Source organism: Gobius niger (assembly GCF_951799975.1).
Source record: "Gobius niger genome assembly, chromosome: 8".
Classification (NCBI taxonomy): Eukaryota; Metazoa; Chordata; class Actinopteri; order Gobiiformes; family Gobiidae; genus Gobius; species Gobius niger.
The window spans coordinates 24,335,532-24,358,776 of NC_136859.1; the positions used below are offsets into that span (position 1 = coordinate 24,335,532).

At 40.6% G+C, this 23,245-nt stretch overlaps 1 protein-coding gene across 1 annotated transcript in view; it reads left to right on the plus strand.

Annotated features, from left to right (window-relative positions):
* The window catches only part of LOC306966600 (dolichyl-diphosphooligosaccharide--protein glycosyltransferase subunit STT3B-like), a 62,055-nt gene that overhangs the window by 36,609 nt on the left and 2,201 nt on the right, over positions 1-23,245 (plus strand). The window contains exons 5-12 of the mRNA XM_079561399.1: positions 5,284-5,383; positions 12,750-12,848; positions 13,705-13,851; positions 16,222-16,270; positions 18,502-18,656; positions 20,023-20,234; positions 21,823-22,010; positions 22,200-22,371. Of these exons, the coding sequence (XP_079417525.1) occupies positions 5,284-5,383; positions 12,750-12,848; positions 13,705-13,851; positions 16,222-16,270; positions 18,502-18,656; positions 20,023-20,234; positions 21,823-22,010; positions 22,200-22,371 (1,122 nt within the window). The remainder of the gene's footprint in view (positions 1-5,283; positions 5,384-12,749; positions 12,849-13,704; positions 13,852-16,221; positions 16,271-18,501; positions 18,657-20,022; positions 20,235-21,822; positions 22,011-22,199; positions 22,372-23,245) is intronic.

A 23,245-nucleotide genomic window follows, 5' to 3' on the forward strand; every position in this document is an offset into this window, starting at 1 on the left:
CCTCCTCGTTGGCAACTCCACACTCCTGCAGACAATGGGCACAAACCTTGTACGCTGCACATGTGCATCTTATGTGGGGTCCTCATTGTGTAGAGAGAGTGTGGTGGGGGCTTGTTGTAAAATAAAGCCGCGCATCGTGCCCCATGTTTTTCTCATTGCTGTAGCACAAAGGAGAGAACCTCTTACCACCCACCTTTAAAGGGACTATACGGAGTTTAAAAATGTTAAAATTATGTATTTTCCTCCCCTACATATTCCAGTCATGTCCTAATGTATGATGTGTAGCCCAGACCTGTTCACCACAACTGCCTCTAAAAACCTGCACAGTCACACAAAAAGTTGTTAATTCGGGTCCGAAGTGCCGTCATGCACAAGCTTAATATAGAAGCTGCAGTTACACGTAAGACCTGAGGTGGCAGTAGTGAGTATAAAATGACCAACTTGCATCTAGCCCATAGACTGTATATATAAATGGACAGCTTCTCCTCACTCCTCCCCGTTTACCATAATGACCACGCTCCCCCTCCCCAGGTCTGACGAAGCATGTTCCTAAAAAGGACATAAGGGCGGGATTTTCACTGTAGACTCGGCCCTTGCGTGACGTGTAGCTCGCGCAGCTCCAATGCTAACAGTCCGACCCTCAAGTACGAGATTTCAAAAAAATCTTCTTACGAAAACCAGCCTGGTCCCCTTAATTGTAACTAACCCAGCGAGGAATATCTAGCTCTAGATAGTTCCAAAAAAATTGGGACCAGGCTTTAAAGTTGTTTTTAACCTGCCTAAAGTCCAATGCTTTTCAATGGGGGACCAGCGGCGATATGGAGGTACTAGAGCAATGGCGGCCTCTAGTGTTGTGGGCATAAAACAGAGCAGCCAGCGGCCATTGATCTAGCCCCTTTAACCGAGTGCATTTTCTCCAGTTCTGCTCTATCCAAATCTCAAAGCTTCTCAACTGGAGTTTACAGACTCTAAGATAGTGTAATGCCTCATTAGAAAGCTTTTTCTTGCTTTGTTGCCGTTTTGTCGACACAGTTTTGTTGCTTTTTCATCGCTTTCGTTGTCACTTTCTTGTAGGGATGGGTACCAAAACCCGGTATCATAAAGGCGTCCGTGCCACATGTGCCCGTCTATCTGGACAGATAAACTCAAGCCTTATCGATCTTCTAAACGGAGCCGCTGAGTTGCCGCGCCAATCACACACACTCAAATAGTCCCACGAAAAAGGCTCTCTCCACTCTCATGGATGCATTCCCTGCATCGGATCTGTTCATCCTCACTGCCCCGCACGAGAGCGCACTGTAATGACCATCCCTGCGCTCAGCGACTGCCTCCCCTGTCTCCCCCTGCAGCCGTATGCGCAGCGAGACAGGTGCGCGTGGGAAGGATATGCGGTGTTAAACATTCAAACTTGCTTATTCTCAGAAACCCCCCGAGCTGCTGCCGCTAACCCACTGTAAAAAGCGAAACGTAACAACTTCGTATTGAACAGAGGGACGAGTCACTCGCACTTTTCTCCCTTCACAAAACCCAAGAGTTTTGGGTGGAGGCTGTTTTTACACAAACGGCGCTCGCGGCGGCGTGAACACACTTACGCGTGCGCGATCCCTCGTGCACGTCAGCGCGAGCCGGTGTCGACCCACTGGACACAATGTGTGACAATGTGGAGGAAACGGGCAGTGGCTCTAGTTCATTATTTTACAGTAAGTTTTCATTTGGGCTCTGTCCCAGAGCTACAGCCAAATGTGACCAACAGCCACTTATGAGACTTAATCCTTCATTTACTAGATGATTATTAAATTACATTTGTGTTTTGGCTTATATTTGTATTTTATCTCCTATATTTTAAATGTATGCACAAATTCTAAATAAATTGGGTCCTATGTAAAGTAATAATAATAATAAAAAAAATTGGCCTTTCTTATATACAGTAGACTCTCTTTCTATTCACCTTATTATTCCGCCCACTTTTGCCTCTTTTTGCTTTGTCTCGACACTTCTGTTGTCTTGACACTTCTGGTAGAGCGTGAAGCCCAGAGAACAAAGGAAAATGTTTGCCGGTATAATCTCATGTTTAGTAGATTGATTTGTGTAAAATGTTCAATGTTCACTTGCACCAACAAGTCAACACTGCACCGTTTCTCTGTGCGTCCAAAAATCGGCTTTGTTTTCGTGTAGTAACTGATTTTATCATTACTTCTCAAGTCCTATGTTAACTGATAGGAGAAAAGGGGCACAATTCATGGCGGTGCCCACGCGAACTTCCGGAATAAGGTGAATAGGATCTAACTTTTTTGGGGATAAGAGTAGTGGTATCGATACCCATCCCTACTTTCTTGTTACATTCTTTTCTTTTTGTTGAGTTTTTGTCACTTTTTTTGTTGTTCACTTTTTCATTGCACTGGCATCGGTTCATTTTGACTCTTTTTTTGTTTCTTCTTTTTTTTGTCGCTATTTTGAAGCTTTTTTCAAGAAGCGTTCAGTTTTGAGTAATGCCAGACTGGAGAAAATGTGCTCGGTTCAGGTGGGGCTTAAGAGGTTAATATTATTGTAAGCTCTGAACACTCATGGTCAGTGCATTCAGCAAAGATTAGTTCATTAGCTCATTTTAAAGTACGCTCTCTTTGAAAGTTATAAAACGAAAAAGATTAACGCTAATGGACTTAAATACAAATGCAAGTCATAGCAACAACCCAATATTTATCTTCTGTGTTTCCCCTGGTTTAATGGCTGTTCGAATATTACGTCTCACAATAATTGGGCATCTCTCAGGTGGACTCGTGTGGCTGCCCACTGCCTCATTACGGGGCTCTGTGTTTTGTGAATAAGTGACAAAATACATGCAGCATTCGGTCCCAGCGCGCGGAGACCAGCGGGAATTTTACAACTCTGATTATCTACCGCACCATAAAACTCTGCAGTGTTTTAGCGAGCATCAAAATCTCATCATGATCCCAAGACGATAAAGCACAAAGCCACTGCTTGCTTATGGGTAAAGACATCGAAATGCAATGCATCCGGCACTCTGCCTTTACATAGATTATATGGTGATAAATTGTATTGTGATGATCTAGACCGGCTGCACCCAGGTGGGGGGATGTTCATTGTACAAAGGGGAATTTCTATATATGAACGGATGACTATGTGGAAAGTAATCGGATCATGTTCCCCCCAATCAAACTAAAATATGCACAAAAGGTGAGTACTTGCCTTAAAGGGGCTAGATGTAAGTTAGTCATTTTATGCTCACTTCTGCCACCTCAGGTCTAATGCGTAACTGCAGCTTCTATATTAAGCTCGTGCATGACGGCACTTCGGACCCGAAGTAACACCATTTTGGGTGACGGTGCAGGATTTTAGAGGCAGTTCTGGTGAACAGGTCTGAGCTCATTCAACACATTAGGACATGGCTGGAACATGTAGGGGGAGGAAAATACTTAACATTTTATGTACAGTCCCTTTAACCTCTTAACCCCACCTTAAAAATAAGGCCTACAAAACTCATCTAAGCTTCTTCCTTGTTTTTGTGGTCACATTTTAGTCGTTTTTCTTGTGTTTTCCTCACATTCTCATTGCTTTTTTGTAATGTTTTGGCCACATTTCGTTTTTTAGTGTAATGTAAAGAAATGTGACAAAAACATAACAAAAACCAGGCAAGAGCTTAGGCCTTGGTTTTCAAATGAGGCGTTACACTGGCCTACAAGGCTGGAAGCTCGCAGGTCAAGAGCCTTTTCGATTTGGGTGAAGCTGAACTGGACAGCATGTGCTCGGTTAGGGCTAAGAGGACATCGCTTGTTGCCTTGGGCCTTTCTGTGTGGAGTTTGCATGTCCTCCCCGTGTCTCTGTAGGTTTCCTCCGGGTTCTCCTGTTTCCCCTACCACTAAAAACATGTACAATAGGCTAGAATAAATGAGAGTGGGTTTGGGAGTGTGAGTGTGGGACAAAGGATGGAAATTGGCTCATGGCTACGATCCAGGGAGGCGTGTTTACATGCATGAGACCCATGTGTGTTCATTAACACGCACTGTCCCGACCAAATAAATAAACAAACAAACGCTAGGGCTTGGCTTTATCCTCTTTGGACTTGGCGTGGAGGAGTTCTGAATGGTTATGGAGGCAGCTGTAGCAAAAGAGAATTTAACACAATAAGACATTTGCTTAATTATTATTTGTATTATTATTTAACATTTTTACATAATTTATTTCACCTTTGTGTTTTTCCATGTTTCAATGATAAAGGCAGGTTTGGTGAAGCATGTGTCTGTTGCTACAGTTTCATGTGATGGATGATAAAACAATATTTTTTCCATCAGTGGGTTTATTTTTTTCCAATTCTTGAAATACAGAATGAACTGACGATCTCACCACAAGAGTAGAGCGGTTAGTTATGTTTCAAACCCAGAGGAAAAAAATGGCAGTTCTCAACAATACAAACATAGAACTCAGACCAGACTGTCAAGATAAATAAAACCAGAACATCCCAGGCACAAGAAAGCAGCGCAGCAAGACATTTTGAGTCGATTCAAGCCGACACTATGCAGTTTTGGAAGAATGTGCTGCTTTGGAATGTGATTGTTTCGTTTTTTCCGCTGTGGTGCCATTTGTATGTTTATAAAGCTCAATACTTTTTGGAGAAAATGTTGCCCAATCATGTAAATTGGCAGACTTCATAAAAAAAATTAAAAAAGCTTCCAACGTATCATAAACATGGATAACCCCGACCTCCTGAACCCGTTTTGCTTTAACTTTATGCATAAACTTAGTTACCAATTAGGATGCGTTCTATAAAGTTTGACAAGTTTTTCTGTATTGAGTATTGCAAGCACATTCTTAGATCAGTCTTCATTGTTTGAGACATCTGGTGTACAGCTGACACTGTGCTTTTCACAAACTTCCTTTTTTTCCTCAAAGGTTTGTTGCTTAGAAGGGGTAACTGAATAGACAAGGCAGGAAATTATGTATGAGCGACATCTGGTAAATCACCATGCTCCCAACCGGAATCCATAACTCTGAGGCAAGCTGTAAGTTTGTCGGAAATTAGCTGTACATTTCTATTCTATGGGTGAAGTCTATCGCTGCAAAGTGCCTTAGGCTTAATCCCAGTGCTGTACACCTATATAGGCATGGTTTTGAATAAGGGAGTCAGCCAGTGGTCAGACTGCAACACAAAGTGACCAAAATCAGATTTTTTTGGGGGGTGGGATTAGACAAACACATGCTTGTCAAAAGTACTGTATCTGTCTTCCCATGCACTTCTCATTAACAGTTTGTCTTGTGCATTTGCAGGTTTCTGCTTGGGGCGGCTACGTCTTCATCATCAACCTCATCCCACTGCACGTGTTTGTGCTGCTGCTGATGCAGAGGTTCAGCCGCAGAGTGTACATAGGTGAGACACGCCGCTCTCCCACGCTCCGATCTGCAAACATGAATATTTTAGGTCCACATTAATTCACAGGCATAAAAGGATGACTTGGGAGCTTTACAATGACGCTCTTCGCACATTCAAATGCAGCTGGTGAAGTGAAGGGCCAGCGTGGAGGGCAAAACAACTGTTTAGTCAGCACTCGGGAGTTTCTGGGATTTATGTTTGCATTTAAAGTTGTTAGTTTTATGGAAATTCCAGATTAAAACTTAATTATCATAAAAGTCCTATTTTAGTCTCTGGATGGTTGTGTCGTGAGGGAATTGCAAAGATAAAAAGTGATAATTGCGTAATATATGCTCTAGTAATGGTAAATGTGGTGAAAGATCAATAATGTGTTAGAGCCCCAAGGGGGGTGGCGTGTACGCAGCGGTGCGTCCCAAGATGATTCGAACATTAAAAAAAAAGAAAATAATTGTAATGTATTTGATATAAGTCTCAATTAAAGAGAACAAACAAACAACTAATCAAACAATGTAGCATTACTTAGCAAGATTTTAAATACGCTTTACTTGATTTTAAACTATATGAATAGATTTTTTTTTAGTGGTGGATAGTTTGCATGGTCATTTCAGAGGTCGAGGCCTGAAAATGTTAAAGAACACAAGCTTAAAGCAGTACTAAAAACTCTTGCCCCTAGAGGCCATAAGCGCCACTGCAGGTGTCGTAGCATGTTACGGTTTTTTACTCATTAATTGCCCGTTAGAGTAAATACTACGGTGACAGAAAAGACAAAGGGAGAGAGGGATATTGTACATCCAACTACACAATAGAGGTAATTTTTTTCACTCAAACTTGGCTGTAAATACTGTTTAAGCGGCGCTAGCCCGCAGTTAGCTTTGCCTGTTAGCTTCTTCTTCGTGATTCCATTAGTGTGTATTAGTGCTCCGTGACGGTGGAGGAAAGTTGCAATTGTGGTTTTCTGGCCAGAGACACCGGGGGAGATGAAAGCCCCTCCAATCATCCCATCAACAACGATAAGGTTTTAAATAGCACTTTAAGTTGGAGATACGCACTGCACTAGAACTTCTAAAGACAGGTTATACTGCATGATCATAAACTTTGTGTGTTATATTAAGTTCATATAAAGGAATGATCATTTTTGCTACTTTGAGAACAGAAATTTATTCCGATTCTGTTGCCTACAAATTGCCTTTAACCAGAGTTGTGCTGTTTTTACCTATTAATAAAAGTTTAGGTCTAGAAAGTTAGATTTATGATGCACATTTTGAGTCTAGACCAGCATGAGTACAACCTAAAACCACTGAAAGCAATAATAATTTTGGACCATCAGCATCCACATCGTGTTTAATGCAAGGTATGCGCTGTGCACCTTTGCCCCTAGAGAGCTGCACTATGAAATGCTTTTAAAGGCTCATAGAAAACGGGGGAAAGTGGGAGGAAAACCTAGAAGCAGAAAAGATTAAAGCTGCCTTCCTTCAAAGACCTTGGCTTTTCACACATTCTGCGCCGCTCCACTCACCAACAAAATCTGGACCCAGGGCTAATGCTGCAACACCACAAAGTACTTTTCATACACAAGCCACAGCAGGGTCCCACACGGCGGACATGCTTTGCTGTCATTTAAGTAATTACAAGTACATTTTTTTTTTATCATTGTTGAAATTGTATTGATCCCCAGTGCTCAAGAAAGTGTCTGTATGTGGTTTCATTGTCTAACAAAAACATGTTAAATGATGCAATATAATGCTGTGTCTTTTTATTATCGATGGGGTTCAAAGTTTGACCCTTGGAGGCTGCTCTCTTTGGGAGTGAAGTTACAAAATTCCTAACTTTTTTTGCAAATGGCCTGTTCGAGATCAATATTCAAAAAAGTGGCACAATATGAAAAACAGATGTTGGCGCTATAGATTTATCGATGGCCCTGTTGGCAAAGGCTGGTATGTTACAGCCGTATAGAGAAGCTCTACGTGGAAGTCTGTGAAGTCTTGTATCAAAGCGAATGTGCAGTATCTAAAGCTGCTCAAACTCCCGTCTAAGCAGAGGAAGTGGAGAGTCCTGAATAACACTATCGGCTACATGAATAATTTACCTCGTGCTGATCTTCCCTTCCCCTGTGCTCTCTCACTCACCTTGGTCTCTCCTGAACACCTGGCCACATACAGAAAACATTTGCATTTTAGACACAACTACGCTACATGGACATATTCTGAAGTCACAAAGTTTTAACTCTTCAAGCTTTGAGTTGTGTATTGTTTTGTCTCAAGAGCTTGGAGCTTGGCGTTTGGTGCACATTTGAGTCCAACCCACTCTGAATCACTGCTAATTCCCGATGGCCTTGTGTATGAAACTTAAATCCAGGAGAAGCATTAAGTTCTGTCTAATGTAGAATCTCCATGACTTCCTTCTTCACCTGAAGGAGCATTGAAGCCACAGCCCCCCCCCCCCAAAAAAACCCCCCCCAAAAAACCCAAAAACAAAACACACACACACAAAAACACACTGCATACACAATGGGGTCTAATGCTTCGATCTGCAGTCACAATTTTGTCAAATTATATGCATTTTCATAGAAATTCTACACAATAGCGTTTTCTCCTGAGTTTTGCAAGTCACTGTTGGATTACTCCTGCCCCAGATTAGTGCTGTAAAATATGGGTGTAGTCCCATTTAAGTCCTTTCTTACTGTTTGTCTGGTCACATATTTTCTTCTTCTCTATCTTCCTCTCCTCGTGTTAATCCATGTCTGGACCAATCCATTCCGATCATTGCTCATGTACTACAGCAGGTGTGTTATTGTGACATGTGCCGGGAACCATCTTCTCTGGGACGCCTTCCCGTTACGGGACGGTCCTGTCAGTCTGCCAGCACAAAACTCATTAGGTTTGACATCAGAGGGTTCCCACAAGGATTCTCTTCAGGCTTTGACTTTCAGATGGAGCGGCGCACTCGTCTGGTGCTTTGTAACCTTTCATAAACACACATGACTTTGAGTTTCAATGTTATGAGCTTAACAAAGTACAAAGTTGTACTGTAGCTAGCTTCATTTCTTGCTTTCACAATCCCTCCAACAAGTCAATATGTAACGCGAAGTAATTATAGGCAAGCTTCAGGTGGATTGGTCGTTGGTAAGTGGTTGGTAATATGCACTACAATTAGAAGATTGTTTTTTTTTTTTTCAGAAAGTGGTGCATTTGCAATAAACTCTATGGTCGTGGAAAGAAACATTGTTCATTACAAGAAAATGCCTAGAGATGTCAGTGTGGTGGACTGCATAGGTTCATTGCATTAGTCCTTTCCTCAAACGATGGTCAGGTGGTGAGTTCACGATGTTCGCTAAACAAAGTTTAAACTTTCCCAGGAAGTGCACAAGGGTTGACTTCAGATGGACTAAAGTGTGAACCCACTAAAATGTTTTTCCATTGATTAAGCCACTTAAGTGCATTTCCGCTGTCCTTTTCTAAGCATGTTTTGTAGAACTGAATAGATTAAATCATAACTGCAAGATGCTGGAAGATAAAATTGGTACTTTGTAAAAACATGTTTTTATACTAATGGCAAGATACGGTATACTCGCAGTGGCCATGGCTTTCTTTCTTTGCCATCACAAGTAGCTCCTTGGCTTTGTTTGTGGGGGGTTTTCAGCTTCATTTCAAGAAAAGCATGTTTAGATGTACTGTCTGTGAGGTTTCCCAGACGTCAGTGACCCTTTATGCTCTCCAAACGTTGTTTTTCCACTTTACAGAGGTGTGATTGATGACGAGTTTTCGCTCACTGCAGTTTCCTCATGTATTTACATATTTCTAACCTGGTTTTGCTGATTTTAATTTAAACATTGAAACGACAACTGCACACAATCTTTCCTGTTGCGTGGGCCAAGATGGACTTCTACTGATTGGTTGATTGATTGAAAATACCACATGTCAATACAGGGAAAAGCACTTTTTAAAATGAACCTGTAGGTGAACTTATCTGCTCAATTAGAGCTTCAGTGCTTTTGAGACAGAAAAGTAACTTGGAGTCATGTGTAGTTAGTATTTCTTGCCTTATGCTTTTACTTTCTATATAATCTTGCTTTAAACAGTATAATTGTGTGCCAAGTTTGATTACTTTGACTAAACAGTTTGTTGACTTTAATTGTCAGCACGTCCATTCAGAAGCAATAAAGAAGTAAATGCTGTAACAGTTGCCAAAAGCCTTGTTGGAGCCAGGCCACAATCAAATGAAAATGTCCTCTTGTTGCTTTATTAATGTTTTTTCGCAGCTTTTTTGTTGGGGTTTCTATTATGTTCTTGCAATATAAAGACACCCTTGCCATTACATATCAAAACTACTTTATACGCCTTAAGACATACAATGCTGGCCTATTGGAATAAAGTGGTATTGGCTGTACTTGAGAGAAATAGCAGGCACTAACCTTGGGTTTGCAGGTATATGAATGAAACCACATGGATTTTCTGGTTTAATAAAGGGCACATTCACTGACAAACTGAGTAAAGTGAAGATGTAATACGATACTATGCTGCCTATGAGGCCGCCGGTCATCACTTCTCCACCACTGACTGGAAGATGAGATAACCATGATGCAAACAGCACGTCAGGCCTCTCCGCACGTCATGTGGACTAACTGCAACACAAATCATGACTCTTGTAGTGGCAGCAGGAGAGAGACGAGTGCAGAGGATTGGTGTTTTGCCCAGAAACGAATTGGCAAATCCATGTTCCCGGCAGAGTTTCCGTAATGTTGTTTGGTAATGCTTCAACCGGGCAAATTATTTAGGCACAGACACAGAAAAACAGAAAGTGCTGGAGGGAGTACACAAGAATGATGGGCAGTAATAATCTTATCATTTCTGTTGAACAAGATCCCAGAGGTACACAAAAGACTCATAAACATGTTCCTTTTGTACTTACTACTTTATAAAATCCTCTGAAAGTGGTGGTAGTTTTGCTGGAGCTGTACCCTTTTTTTCTGTAATTGCAGTTCTCATTCAATATTAGTAAGAATGGCCAAAACAATTACTAGAATTACTTGAAACAACACTGAATGAACTGCTGGAAAAAGTACATGTTTTCTGTAGATAGGGTTCAGTAAACATTTTAAAATTCACTGTAAAAGATAGATACCAACTCCAGTCATAACAGCTAATCTAGCTGTTTTTGAATGACCCAATATCATCACAGCAGTTGCCTCACAAATATTGCTGATTTTGATCAAGCAGAGGAGCAGTTTGAACATCAGAAATGTCACAAATATCAAACAGTCAGACCGACAAACAAGTGTATGTAAGGCTGTTTTCACACATGAGACCGCCCTAGTTTGAACTGCATTTACTCCAAAGTTTGTTTAGTCCGTGTTCACACGAGCCTGCACCAAACGTCGCACCATCAGCCACGTCTTATGTTCAGCTGTTCACTGAACTTATTCCCATGACAACGGGCATCAACCTGTCGAGGCACCGACACGTACGTACTGTACGTGCACACTTCGATGATGTTGCGCGGTGGTCACTCCTCACCCTACTGGTTAAATACAGTGAGGCTGATATACATGAAGCGAGGAGAAATGCACTTAAATCAGCTCATGAAGAGGAAAGTTTCACAGACGGGAAAGAGACATACTGAGATGATTTAAAGCTGATCCATTTTACCCCGTCAGAGCAGTAATCCAAACGTCCTCATGCAGTGCGTATTCATTCTTTGTGCAAAAAAGAGGCGTCTAAGCGAGAATAGTTTGACCCACATGTCAATACAGTGAGGCCAGCCTCATTCATGCTTCACCCGCTCCGAGATCGCCTAAAGTGCTACGGTTGGATTCACACTGACCCAAAAGCGCTGTGTGAAAACGCCCTAAGTAAGTGCTTTATTTGTCAACAAAATTGCGTCCAGGTGTTAGTCCTGAGCCACTGTGACTGAGCACGCCACCACTGTGGGACAAACTGAACAGCATGTTTTTGGCGGTAGAGGAAGCCGAAGTAGTACTGCCTTCAGTGCTCCTCTGAAACCCAGGAGGGTTTGCACATCAGTCTTTCACCATCAGTCTTTTACCATCTTCCTTTCACCATCTTCTGCTCTTTTGCCCCTTTTTTTGTTACCTGAAGTGCGTCCACTGTGCTGCAGGTGTGTGCGGCTCTTGGTGCCTTTTCAGTGTTTCAGAAGAAGACATTTTATAGCAGATGGATAGTTGCCCCAGGGTGTCCCCCGTCCTTAAACCCTCCTTCACGACAAGAGAAAACAAAAACTAGTGCGAGAGAAGTGAAAACTTGAGGAGAACCTCGTTGAAGGAGGTGCACTCCCGTGGACAGACAGGCTGTAGATGGCCCAGGGCAGATGGGAGTCCGTGGGAGTCTGCCTCTTACATGAACTGGAACTTAGGAAATGACGAGCCGTGTTTATTTGGGTAATGAATTAGCAAAGTTCCCTCTACTGTGAGTTTGACAAGATTCCATTATGACATATTTTTTTCACTCTAAAGGAGAAAAAAAATATACATATATATAACCTTGATAATTTAGTAATTATATTTGTCAAAAATGATGCAGCTATATTATCATACAACAAAATAAATATGCAAAATAAAAATAGAAACATTTGCCGGCCTCTTTCAAAAGCCACAGGCATCTGAGACCCTGCAGTCTCTCCTCTGTAGCTTTAAAATGCCTGATTTTTGGGGCGCTGCCATCATGATCGCTATAGCAAGCCTTAAAAGCCCATCTTCTTCCTCTCTGTCTCCTGTTTGTCCAATCATGGCTTATTTCTCGCTCATTAACCAGACTGGTGATACCTCCGAAGCCGTGTATCCTGCTGAGAGCGCTGGATAAAGACATGCATGTTCCTTTTTGGGGCCAACTCATCAAACCAATGGAGTGAAAATGTAGCTCGCAGTGCCAATTTTTGTACATCTTTATTTCCCAGGCCTGTCTCTCTGGTTTCTAATGAGACTGCGGCTTTTATACCGTGATTGGCTGCTGTGCCACCACCGCTATCGGAATACTAAAGCCCTGTTATTGAGCCTTTGTGTTGCTGTTTTGTTAAGATAACCCTCATAGACTTGTTCAAAACGGTTTTCAAATCTAGTTGGGGTCTTTGCAGCAAGGGAGTTGTTGCTTCTGTGTATAGCTTCCAAGTGTGCAAATCATTTGAAGTGTGACGCTTGGAGAGTCCATCTTTTTTTCAAGCGCTAATGCTGTTTTCTGATTGTATGGGACGCCAAGGACAATAAAAGGTCGCATTGAGAGAGTTTTTGTGGACCTGCCCTGTTTAGTGAATGCTTTAGCAGAGCGTGACGACCCAATTAGCAGATTTACACACATTGTTTAGCCTAAATTGTTCTGTAACCCGTTTTGTTCTATTTTTTTTTTTTTTGCAGCATACAGCACTTTCTACATCATCGGCTTGGTCCTCTCCATGCAGATACCTTTTGTGGGATTCCAACCGATCAGGACCAGCGAACACATGGCTGCGGCAGGTCAGAAAACTGTCTCCTTGAATTCCAGGGAAATAAAGGTTTTTAATAAATGCCACAAGATGTTTCGGCCCTGTGTAGTTTTACTGTGCTGCATCCAACTCATTGTAAACAGTTAAAGGTACTTAAAGCAGTACTAAGTAACTCATGCCCCTAGTGGCCATAAGCGCCACTGCAGGTGTTGTAGCATGTTGCGTTTTTTTACTCATTGTCTTTGAGAGTAAATACTACGCCGACAGAAAAGACAGGGAGAGAGGGATATTGTACATCCAATTACACATTTTTTCCCCTCAAACTGGGCTGTAAATACTGTTTAAATGGTGCTAGCCCCCAGTTAGCTTTGCCCGTTAGCCTGTTAGCTTCTTCTTCGTGATTCCATTAGTGTGTATTGGGGTCTCCGACCCGTAGGCAGCAAAGTTGCAATTGTGGTTTTCTGGCCAGAGACACCAGTGGGAGATGAAAGACCCCCCCAATTATCTCGTTAACACTTGTATTACCCCCAGAGGGACTACGGAAAGGATATAGGTAAACAAGCTACTTAGTACTGCTTTAAAGGTACTTAAAGGAATATTTCATTAATAGTTGCCCGCCAGTGTTTACATAATATATTGGTTTGTCAAGATAAAAACAGTCTTGAAATTTCTATCATTTGACTTATTTTCCAATGAAGTCATTTTACTTGTGAGTCTGAATATACAGCACAGTAGTTTATTCAATGTTATGGTGTTCATGTCTCATTATAGACGGCGCGCTTGGTATTTAATGAAGACAATAAAAAGACAACTTTTGTAGCTCTTCCTGAGGATGTTTCACACTCTTCGGTTATTGTGTAATGTTTTTTACCTCTTGTATTGTGCAGGAGTGTTTGTGCTGCTGCAGGTCTATGCCTTCCTGCAGTATCTGAAGGACAGACTAACCCGGCAGGAGTTTCAGACGCTCTTCTTCCTCGGGGTCGCTCTTGCTGCTGGAGTCGTGTTCCTCTCTGTTATATACCTGACGTACACAGGTATAAACAAACTCGAATGGTTTCATATCAACTTAATACTTGAATGCTTTTGTTTTGACTATCAGACGGGTGAACAACAAATACACTTGCTACAAGGCATCACTTAAGGAGAAAATTACTCCAGAAAGCATTTACCTAAACTAGGATTTCATTACTATTGCCTGATAGAGCAGATCCATTAGATACTTTGCTTCTGCTCATGTAGCTTTAATTGTTGGCATGTTTTATGTTATATTGTGTTGCTGTATGTGTTATGTCCTTGTTTATTGCTTTATAATATCAACTAGTTTTTGATTGGCAAAACATTGTCTATTCCTAGTTTTACATTTCCATTTAAATGCAAAACAATGGACAGCTTTATGAGAAAGCATTTAAAATGCTGCAATAAGCTGGGAATTGATGCAGCAATGCTTTAATGGAGGTTGTGGAGGGACAATTGCATTATGATGCAAAATACATCTGTCTAGCAGACACAGAGACAGCCTTACTCACTGATAATAGCATTTTAATACTGGAGGGTTTGGACATAAAAGACGTGCTCCACAAGAAAGAACTATAATGGGAGCAGGGGGAATGGAGAAGTGTACAGTACATTCAAGAAACCAGAAAGTGTACAGCTTTACTAAAGTTACCATTGTTGCAGTTGTCTTTTGTTAGTTATTTAGATTAATACCAGCCAAATATGGCCATCCCACTACCGCTTTGTGCACAGTAGATTTAATACGATGTTAAGATGTAATAGTTTTAGATTTAGGTTTCATTGCCACAAATGAAAACTGATTTTCTACTCTAATGTTGATTTAATACAATTGGAAAATGCAGATAGTTAAAATTATTATTACTAACATTGACCTTTGCCCCACTCAAGTTGAACTAATTGATGGCAAAAAGCTGTTCACCTTAAATTCAAGTATTTTCTATCATGCGCCCACACATAATGCATTTTGAATGATTGTTTGCAGTGGGTGGTAAAGCACAAACCGTAATTAATGTAATGGATTTATTTCTTAAGCTTTTATTTGGTTTAATGTCTGGATATAACAAAGCCTATTCTTGACGGAGAGATTGAATTGCTCCCAACCAAATAACAATCAGGGGGGTAGAAATTTAATTAAACTTTTTGAACTTATTTGATCTTAAATCGTGAGAAATGTCTTTAGTGCTAGAGCAAGAAAATGGAGAACTCTCTTCTTTCTACCCCTCTCTACCTCCTCCATCCTTGCTTTCTCTTCTGCAGACGCTTAGCTGTTCAGACGGGTATGTAATTAAAAGATTAATATGTGTTTCTGCAGCATCTGAAGCGCGACATGTAAAAACTATGAGTGTTTATGGTTATTACAACCCTCTGTGGACATCGCGCTTATATTACAAACACTCCACACTGGCTATGTGCTCCGGTGTCTCACTTTGTTACTGCAGCCAGAAGAGGAATCTCATTAAAGCTTCCGTTATGTTCCCAACACAGAACCATACATGCATAATGGAGAGTCAACATGAGGTTATACATGCCGCCAAAGAGAGGTGCTGCATTGCAGGAATTATTCAATACAATGCTTGTTTTGTCTATTCACATTGTGGATCGTATCTATTAATTCCCTGGAAAGAACAACCATGTATGTTTTTTTTATTTGTAGTCCTTTCTTTTGATCTGTAGGGTTTTCCTAACTTTATTACAAATTGTCACAAATATAAATACAGTAGAGGTCTTTGAAAAATGTATATGTGGTAAAAATTTGAGATACATTGGAAAATAATTCTTAAACATAGTTTCAATCCAACTGGATGGAATGTAATGCCATCATGTATTATGGTGGTCACAAGGAGCTCATTACAGCAGCGCCGTGTCCTCCATCCCGCCTCACTCGTGTATTTGACACTAAATATGTGGTCGATACAGCAGCGAGATGTTACAGGCCAATTACACGTCCCGACCATGTGTGACCAATGCACTGAGCTGATGGACCCTGTTTAGTGTGAGATCTGCAAAAAATGTGCGATCATGCACAATAGCCCCTTAGACAGACATTAGCAAACAAGTGGAGCATGTTTCCCCCACCATTTAAGCTGATCCACTACACCTGGATTACTCCTTTTTCCATAATGTGTTTCATTCTGCTAAAAATGTATTCTGTTCTATTCAACATCAACAAATGTATCCTCTGGGACTGAAATGTATAAAAGCTGGTGAGCATTTTGTATCAATAAGGACTTTCCGTTCCATCCATTTTTTTGATTCAATCTCTAACTTCAGACAGAAAGTCCCTCATTATATAAATATGTTTCGGAGACGCCGGCATTCAAGGCCTTCCTATGATTTTTGTTCAAATGTACTTAAAGGCTAAACACCCCATCTGTCTGCATCTCCTTCAGGCTACATCGCACCGTGGAGTGGGCGCTTCTACTCTCTGTGGGACACTGGGTAAGTCGTTATAACCACTGTTTGGGACCATCTCTCTATAGGACAGGGGGTAATTAATGGCCTTTAAATGAGCTACTCAGAAACAGCTGTAGCATAAATCTCCAAAAGTGTAGCGTATAAAACGCTGAGGAGAGAAGCAGTTGCTGTCCCGTGTTAGATTTATTTCTCCCTGTCTGCCGCTTCATTTAGCATGAAGTCCAGCTCCCCTCAGAGTTAGCACTGAGTAAAAAGTTGTTCACTTTACTTTATTTAAAGAGGCATTGTTGTTTAACTTGTAGTCATTTATTACTTCAATGGAAAATAGCCTTATATTGAGTTTAATAGTAAATAGTACTTAAGTAAATGGTTGTGATGCGGTGTCTGAATCGGTGTCCTCAAGCAAGATACTTCACCTCTTATTCCATTCATGCAACTTTCCATACATTTGTTTAACCAGAGAGAAGGGAACCTAGTGAACATATTTTTAGTAAAAGAAACTGCAAACTGAGAGCTCAGAGTTGGTCATTTAAAGATTTTATACCAACCAGAGTCATTGTATAAAGTTGACTTGAATACAAAGTTACTTTCCACCGCATGTTCATCAGTTTTTTACTCAAACAAAGGAGATAATCATTCATTACAGTTCAGTCATCAAAAACAAAACTGTTCTCAAATGTTAAGAGTGTTTAAACTTTAAACTAACAGAGTTATCACAACAACACCTTAATATTGCAAACAAAGGATCTTCTCTGAAATCAGCTTTGTCGTTTTGTAATTCTTTGTGAAGGATCAGTGTCTGTGATCTGGCTTTGCTAAACTAATCTGGCAACATAAAACCCTGATTGTTTTCTTCTATTTGATTTCAGATGTACATTCCCCGTTCATCCATTCTATCAACTTGAATTACGTGACAGGAAGTAATAAAAGTGAAACACAACTATTGCCTCCTCATAAAACAGAATCAAATAAGAACAGAACGGCAATTGTCAAGCCTCCAAAACTTTTATGGCCAAGGCTCTGAGTTAGTAAATGCAGTCTTTCATAAATGTCCTTGGTCTTACTTTCAAAGGTATCTGCAGTCATTTTTACTTGTGTTCATTCATGGCATCAGTAATCATGATGAGTGTAAAATGGTAATGTTTTTCTCATAATATTTATGGGACTGAAACGACACAGTGCCATTGTTACGGTGCGATTTAGCACATTCTGTGTGAGCACTAGCGCCACGCCTCAGTATCTTTAACTGTCTGTTACATGAAGGCGTTTGAAGGAAAAGGGAGTTTTGCTGCAGTGCAGTAAAACCAAAGGGGTCATCTACCAGATAACTGACAACAACCAGAGCGGATTTTCTCGCAGCATCAAAAGGCGTTTATAGACTTCTGTAAGACAGATTAACTTCTGTTCAATGAAATAAAACTATTGCTATTCCAAAACAACACTTAAGTAGATCCAAACTGTACTTGTTTCTGTAAAGTACTTTTCACCACTTTTTGTAAGAATTGTGTTCGTCAAATAAACACAATTTATTGTTTATAAATTATACCCTGAAATTGTTCTAAGGTATTACACCTACAGGTATTACGCAATTATACAGAACTTGCTTCTTGCAAACCCATGAGCTTTGCAAAATAAAACTGAATAGTAGTATATTATACAATTGCCTTCAGTTTAATATTATGATTAAGTAAAAAAAAAATTAAAAAAAACTTTGATTAAATTGAATCTTGGATAAATCATAAGTTAATCAAGATGAGGACAGTTGTGCGTTGCTTAATCAATTATTAAACTGCAGAGCATTGTGGCCATACCGCCTTTGCTCTGCCCGATCCCAAATGGACTGAGTGAGTGAGTGAGTGGTTGGTGGTGGTTGGAGGGGCCAATGGCGCAGACTGTTTGCCTCGCTTCCAGCCTACCCCAGGGCAGCTCTGGCTACAATAGTAACTTACCACCACCAAGTATGGAGTGAATGAATAATGCAATGTAAAGCGTCTTTGAGTGTCAAGAAAAGTGCTATATAAAACCGATGCATTATTATTATTAATATGCATTTAAACAATGAGGGCTTGTCAGAAAAGGTAAAGGTATGATAATCCTCTAGTTAGGTAGAATTGGTGTCAATACAAGTGAATAAAATGATTCCTTTGTCTGGTATTATGTTCCTTATTAAATAGTTTTATGACCTGAATCTGAAAACTGTTATTTTACTCAATATCACTGCCCACACTAAAACCTGCGTCATCTCTTGTGTCCAGTTATGCAAAGATCCACATCCCGATCATCGCCTCGGTGTCAGAACACCAGCCCACCACTTGGGTCTCCTTCTTCTTCGACCTGCACATCCTGGTCTGCACCTTCCCCGCGGGACTCTGGTTCTGCATTAAGAACATCAATGATGAGAGAGTCTTCGGTGAGGCTTAGACTGTTTCTCAAAATGTGGTGAACGGTAGGGATGGGTTGTAATGGCTTGTACTTGCAAAGGCTTTTTTTCCTTTGCTGGAGCATACTTTAAAACGTTTGAGCATCATTCCCTCGTTAAAAAAAAAATGCTTTCATGGTCAGTACAATAGTTTTAGTGGTTCAAAGTTACCATAGCAAAAACACAATGCTACCAGAAGTTTTAATAATAATAATGCCTTACACTTGTAAACCGTAACTATTTCAGCGTCTTGGTCACATGCACATTTATTTAGCTGTAACGCCCTGAGTTGCAATCTTCTTGTGGGAAAAATATCAGCATATTTTCAACACTGTAGAGTTTGGGATGGAATACAGTTAAGGGTGTAACAATGCATCGTACTAAAGTTTTAGTCTATATTTCTTAAAATATTTAAGCTCTGTGGTGCATGTAGTGTGTTTGTGTAGGGGTGCACCCAAACAAAGTACATATGTGTCATCATCATCCATTACTATAAACTGAAGTCCACACCTGCAAAGCTACATCCTGCAAAAACACATGAAATCCACATGGCTTTGTAATGGATTCCTCTGTAGATGACCAGGCTGCGGTGAATGATGGATCCAGTGCACTGCGCATTGTCAGAGGCACAGACTAATGCGTAAGATCCAATATTGGTCGAAATCTGGCCTCATAAACTTTGAAGAAGTACAAGCATAATGTGGCACAGGAACAGCCCAAACATGAGCCTCTGTGCGTGTTTCATCTATGGAAAGCGAAACTGAGTATATGTATATATATTTTTTACTTTAGAGCACTTCAACCTGTTTTCTATTTGGTTTTGTTTCACAAAGCAGCTTTGAAAAAATACAACACATTGCCAGTGTTTTTCTGAGACTATAGTCTAATGCAGTCTAATGAACACTTTGGCTGTTTTATTTCCAAACCAACTCATTCTTTTTTATCTTGTACTTGCACCGTGATGCACCGTGGGTCCTTTCCCTGTGAACCGAACCATGAGATAGCTGAACTGTTACATCTACACCCCCCTCACACTTATTATTCGAGAAACCTGCCATGTTGGGGGTTGCTAAGCAAACATTTACATTAACATGGGCTAAAAACAAGTATAAAAGAAATTGTGGAATAACAGGGTTAGTTCTAGTAAACATACGGCATTCACTTTATAAGACAGGTACTATAAATGTGCTCTAAGCTGCATTTTCTAACCATCAATAAGCAAGATAGGGATCCAGATATGTTGGAAATTGTTATAAAATACCTGCAAAAAAATACCACTGCTTTAAATAATGCACATTTCACCTTGTCATGCCTCCTTTTGCATTCGTTCATACCCTTCCCTTTTGCCTCTCCACAGTGGCTCTGTATGCCATCAGCGCAGTGTATTTTGCCGGAGTCATGGTCCGTCTGATGCTAACCCTCACGCCGGTGGTTTGCATGCTCTCAGCGGTGGCCTTCTCTTGTGTGTTTGAACATTACCTGGGAGACGACATGAAGAGGCAAAGTCCGCCGGCCGAGGACAGCAGTGACGAAGACGACAAGAAAAACGCAGGGAACCTCTATGACAAGGTGTGTGCTTATTGATGTGCAAGGTACCTGTAGTATTTATTTATTGAAATATTAGCATGTACCGTTCATATTCCTCTGTGAGAGTGCAGCCTGGTGATGTTCAGAAATAATAATCCCCATTTACATATTTATAGTTTTTGGATTTGGCAGCCCAGATGAAGCAGATGCCATTTTAACAACAGATTTCAAACCCTTCATCAAACTCAAAGGACCATAGAGTTTGGAGGGTTTTTCGTTTTAGCTCTTAACTGACGGAGCTTTTTGAGGATCCATCCGACCTTGATGCACAATCGCTTCTCCCTCACTGCGAATCTGTGTAAAAATATGTCTACTGAAGTTCTAAATGAAGTAGTTGGAAAGCCTTTTTGGAAGACAGGATTTCCAGTCAATTTAATATGTTCACTGGATAAACTTAAACAGAAACTCGATAAAAAGTCAAAACTATAGCTCAATATCCAGGTGTGTTGTTGAAATGTAAACAAATAAATAAATACAAAATTTATAAAATGTTAAAGAGCAGACACCTGGTTGATACTGAAACCCTAGGTTAGGTTAGGTTAATTTATTTGTACCTGTGGGTAAATTATGCAATAGAGTTGAGCATAACTTTTTAGAATAAAGATTGGAGGGACAAATAACAGATGAGCCCTTCCCCACTAGCCCAGAATTTGTCCTGTAGCCTCATGCTGAAAGGCCATTAGTTGCTGACAAAGCCTCTTGAGGGGTGAATCGTCCTCAACACTAAAAAAACCCAGTGCAAGTGACGGCTTTAGAACGTTTGTCTGCGATGGAAAACTCCTGTACGACTGAGAGCGTACACAAATGAAACGGAAAGGAACAACAACCAAACTCCAAATAAGTTCTTGTTATTGTGTGATTACGATGTTATCGCCCCAGACAAGTGTGGGTGAGTTTCCATAAAGCAGTTCAGCATTTAATTTAAAGGCACACTGCGCAACATTTTGGACTATACTGTTGCCATCAGTATAAAACATGCTCCTAATGACCAGCTCCACACAGAAAAAATGCTATTACTGCAGTGGGTAATCAAAGAATGGAGCCAAACCTATTTAAATCTGTAATTCTGTTGACTTTGGTCACATCTCCATGGAGACGAGCTAGAGGCGTCCCGCTCCCAGTGAAGTTAGTCTTGTCTCAGGAGCAAAAGCACATGTTTGTTTGTACATTTATGAGGTATTTTTCAAATGAAAATGATGAAAATATTTGTCATTACGTGGAATTTTACCTGACTTAAAGTAAATTTCATCGACAAGAACCTGATTTCCCATCCTATTATCATCATATTCATTATCTTCAGCTGTCATGAGTGAAAATGGTCATCCTTCATGTCTGTTACCCCTCCCTTTGTGCTCACCCGTCTCCTCTAGTGCCCTATCATTTTGTCATTCCTCCGCTAATACTGTACCTGCTGGTGAACGAATACTCTCTATAAAAAACAGTCCAGCAGTTAATCCTCAGCCTGTGAATTTTCCCAATGGGAGCAATTAACTCTCTAACATTACGTTAACAACCCATCTGTACAGTCATCTGTCTTGTGTTCTAACCATGTTCTAACCTTTTCTTGCAGGCCGGGAAGGTGCGAAAACATGTATCTGAGCAGGAAAAGGCAGAAGAGGGGCTTGGACCAAACATCAAGTCCATAGTGACGATGTTAATGCTGATGTTATTGATGATGTTTGCTGTTCACTGCACGTGGGTCACCAGCAACGCCTACTCCAGCCCTAGTGTGGTGCTGGCCTCATACAACCACGACGGGTGAGAATAAACTCATGGTGCCATTTGTGTCTCTTTGGTGAAATATTGCTGTTCGTGGTTATGTGCTTGAGACGAGAAAGAGTTATATACTAAGCTAGGAATCTATTTAATGTATGTTTATTTGAAAGAGACCTTCAAAGGATAAGAGACTCAGCGTTGTTCTGAAGCATACATATTTTCCTCCTCCAGGTCTCGTAACATCCTGGACGACTTCAGGGAGGCGTATTATTGGCTGAGGCAGAACACAGACGAGCACGCGCGTGTCATGTCCTGGTGGGATTACGGCTATCAGATAGCGGGGATGGCCAACAGGACCACACTGGTGGACAATAACACCTGGAACAACAGTCACATAGCTCTGGTGAGACACTGCTGTGGAATATATCTGCCTGAACTTAGCACTAGTGTTTGTCTTTAATCCTGTTGTAACGTTCTTCATACATATTTAAGATCATTTAAGTGTTGTTTTGATTCATTGATGGATTATAGTGGACATTTTTCAAGTGGTTGTTATTTTACTTGGACAACTGAGCGGCGACATGAACATACTCATTCATGCATGTTTAAATTAAGCTTCATATTCATTCATTGGACTCATTCCCAAGAGCTTCAAAAGCATGTCCTCACCTGTTGACCATGACATGAGGTTGTGCTTCATTGTGTGTTTTCAAAAGCTATGTACTTCATTCAAGGCTTTTTGTATTCACAAAAATGGCCACATTTAAACGTTAATAAAACACGAAAAATCAAGGCTACAGTGACACAAGGTTTAAACAATAAACATTTTTTTAAAACCTGGATTAGACACAGAACCTTTTAATATGGAAAAGCAGTTTGATAGAAGTAGTTCGTAAAACTAGCTGAAAACATTGAACTTTCTGAGATCATCTAATAAACAAAGGCAATGTTTTAAAATATATTGGTAAGTAATTATTAATGAGCCAGTGCCTGGTATGACATTTCTGTGATCTGTTGGAGTTTTGGCTCCGTGTAAACTTTGCCTTTAGTGTAGAGTTACGCAAGGTGACAGGCTGCAGTCCTCCCTGACCAACTCCAAACTCAAAGCTTTGATTTAAAAGGATTCAGGGAAACAACTTCTTCTTCCCTCGCCATCGACAAACCATTACATTCACAAAAAAGAAGCAGAGCAAGGTTTTGAAAATACAAAAACACCCTGGAAACTTTCCATTATAGTTGACAAGTAACTTATCCCACAGTTTCACACTTGATTAAAG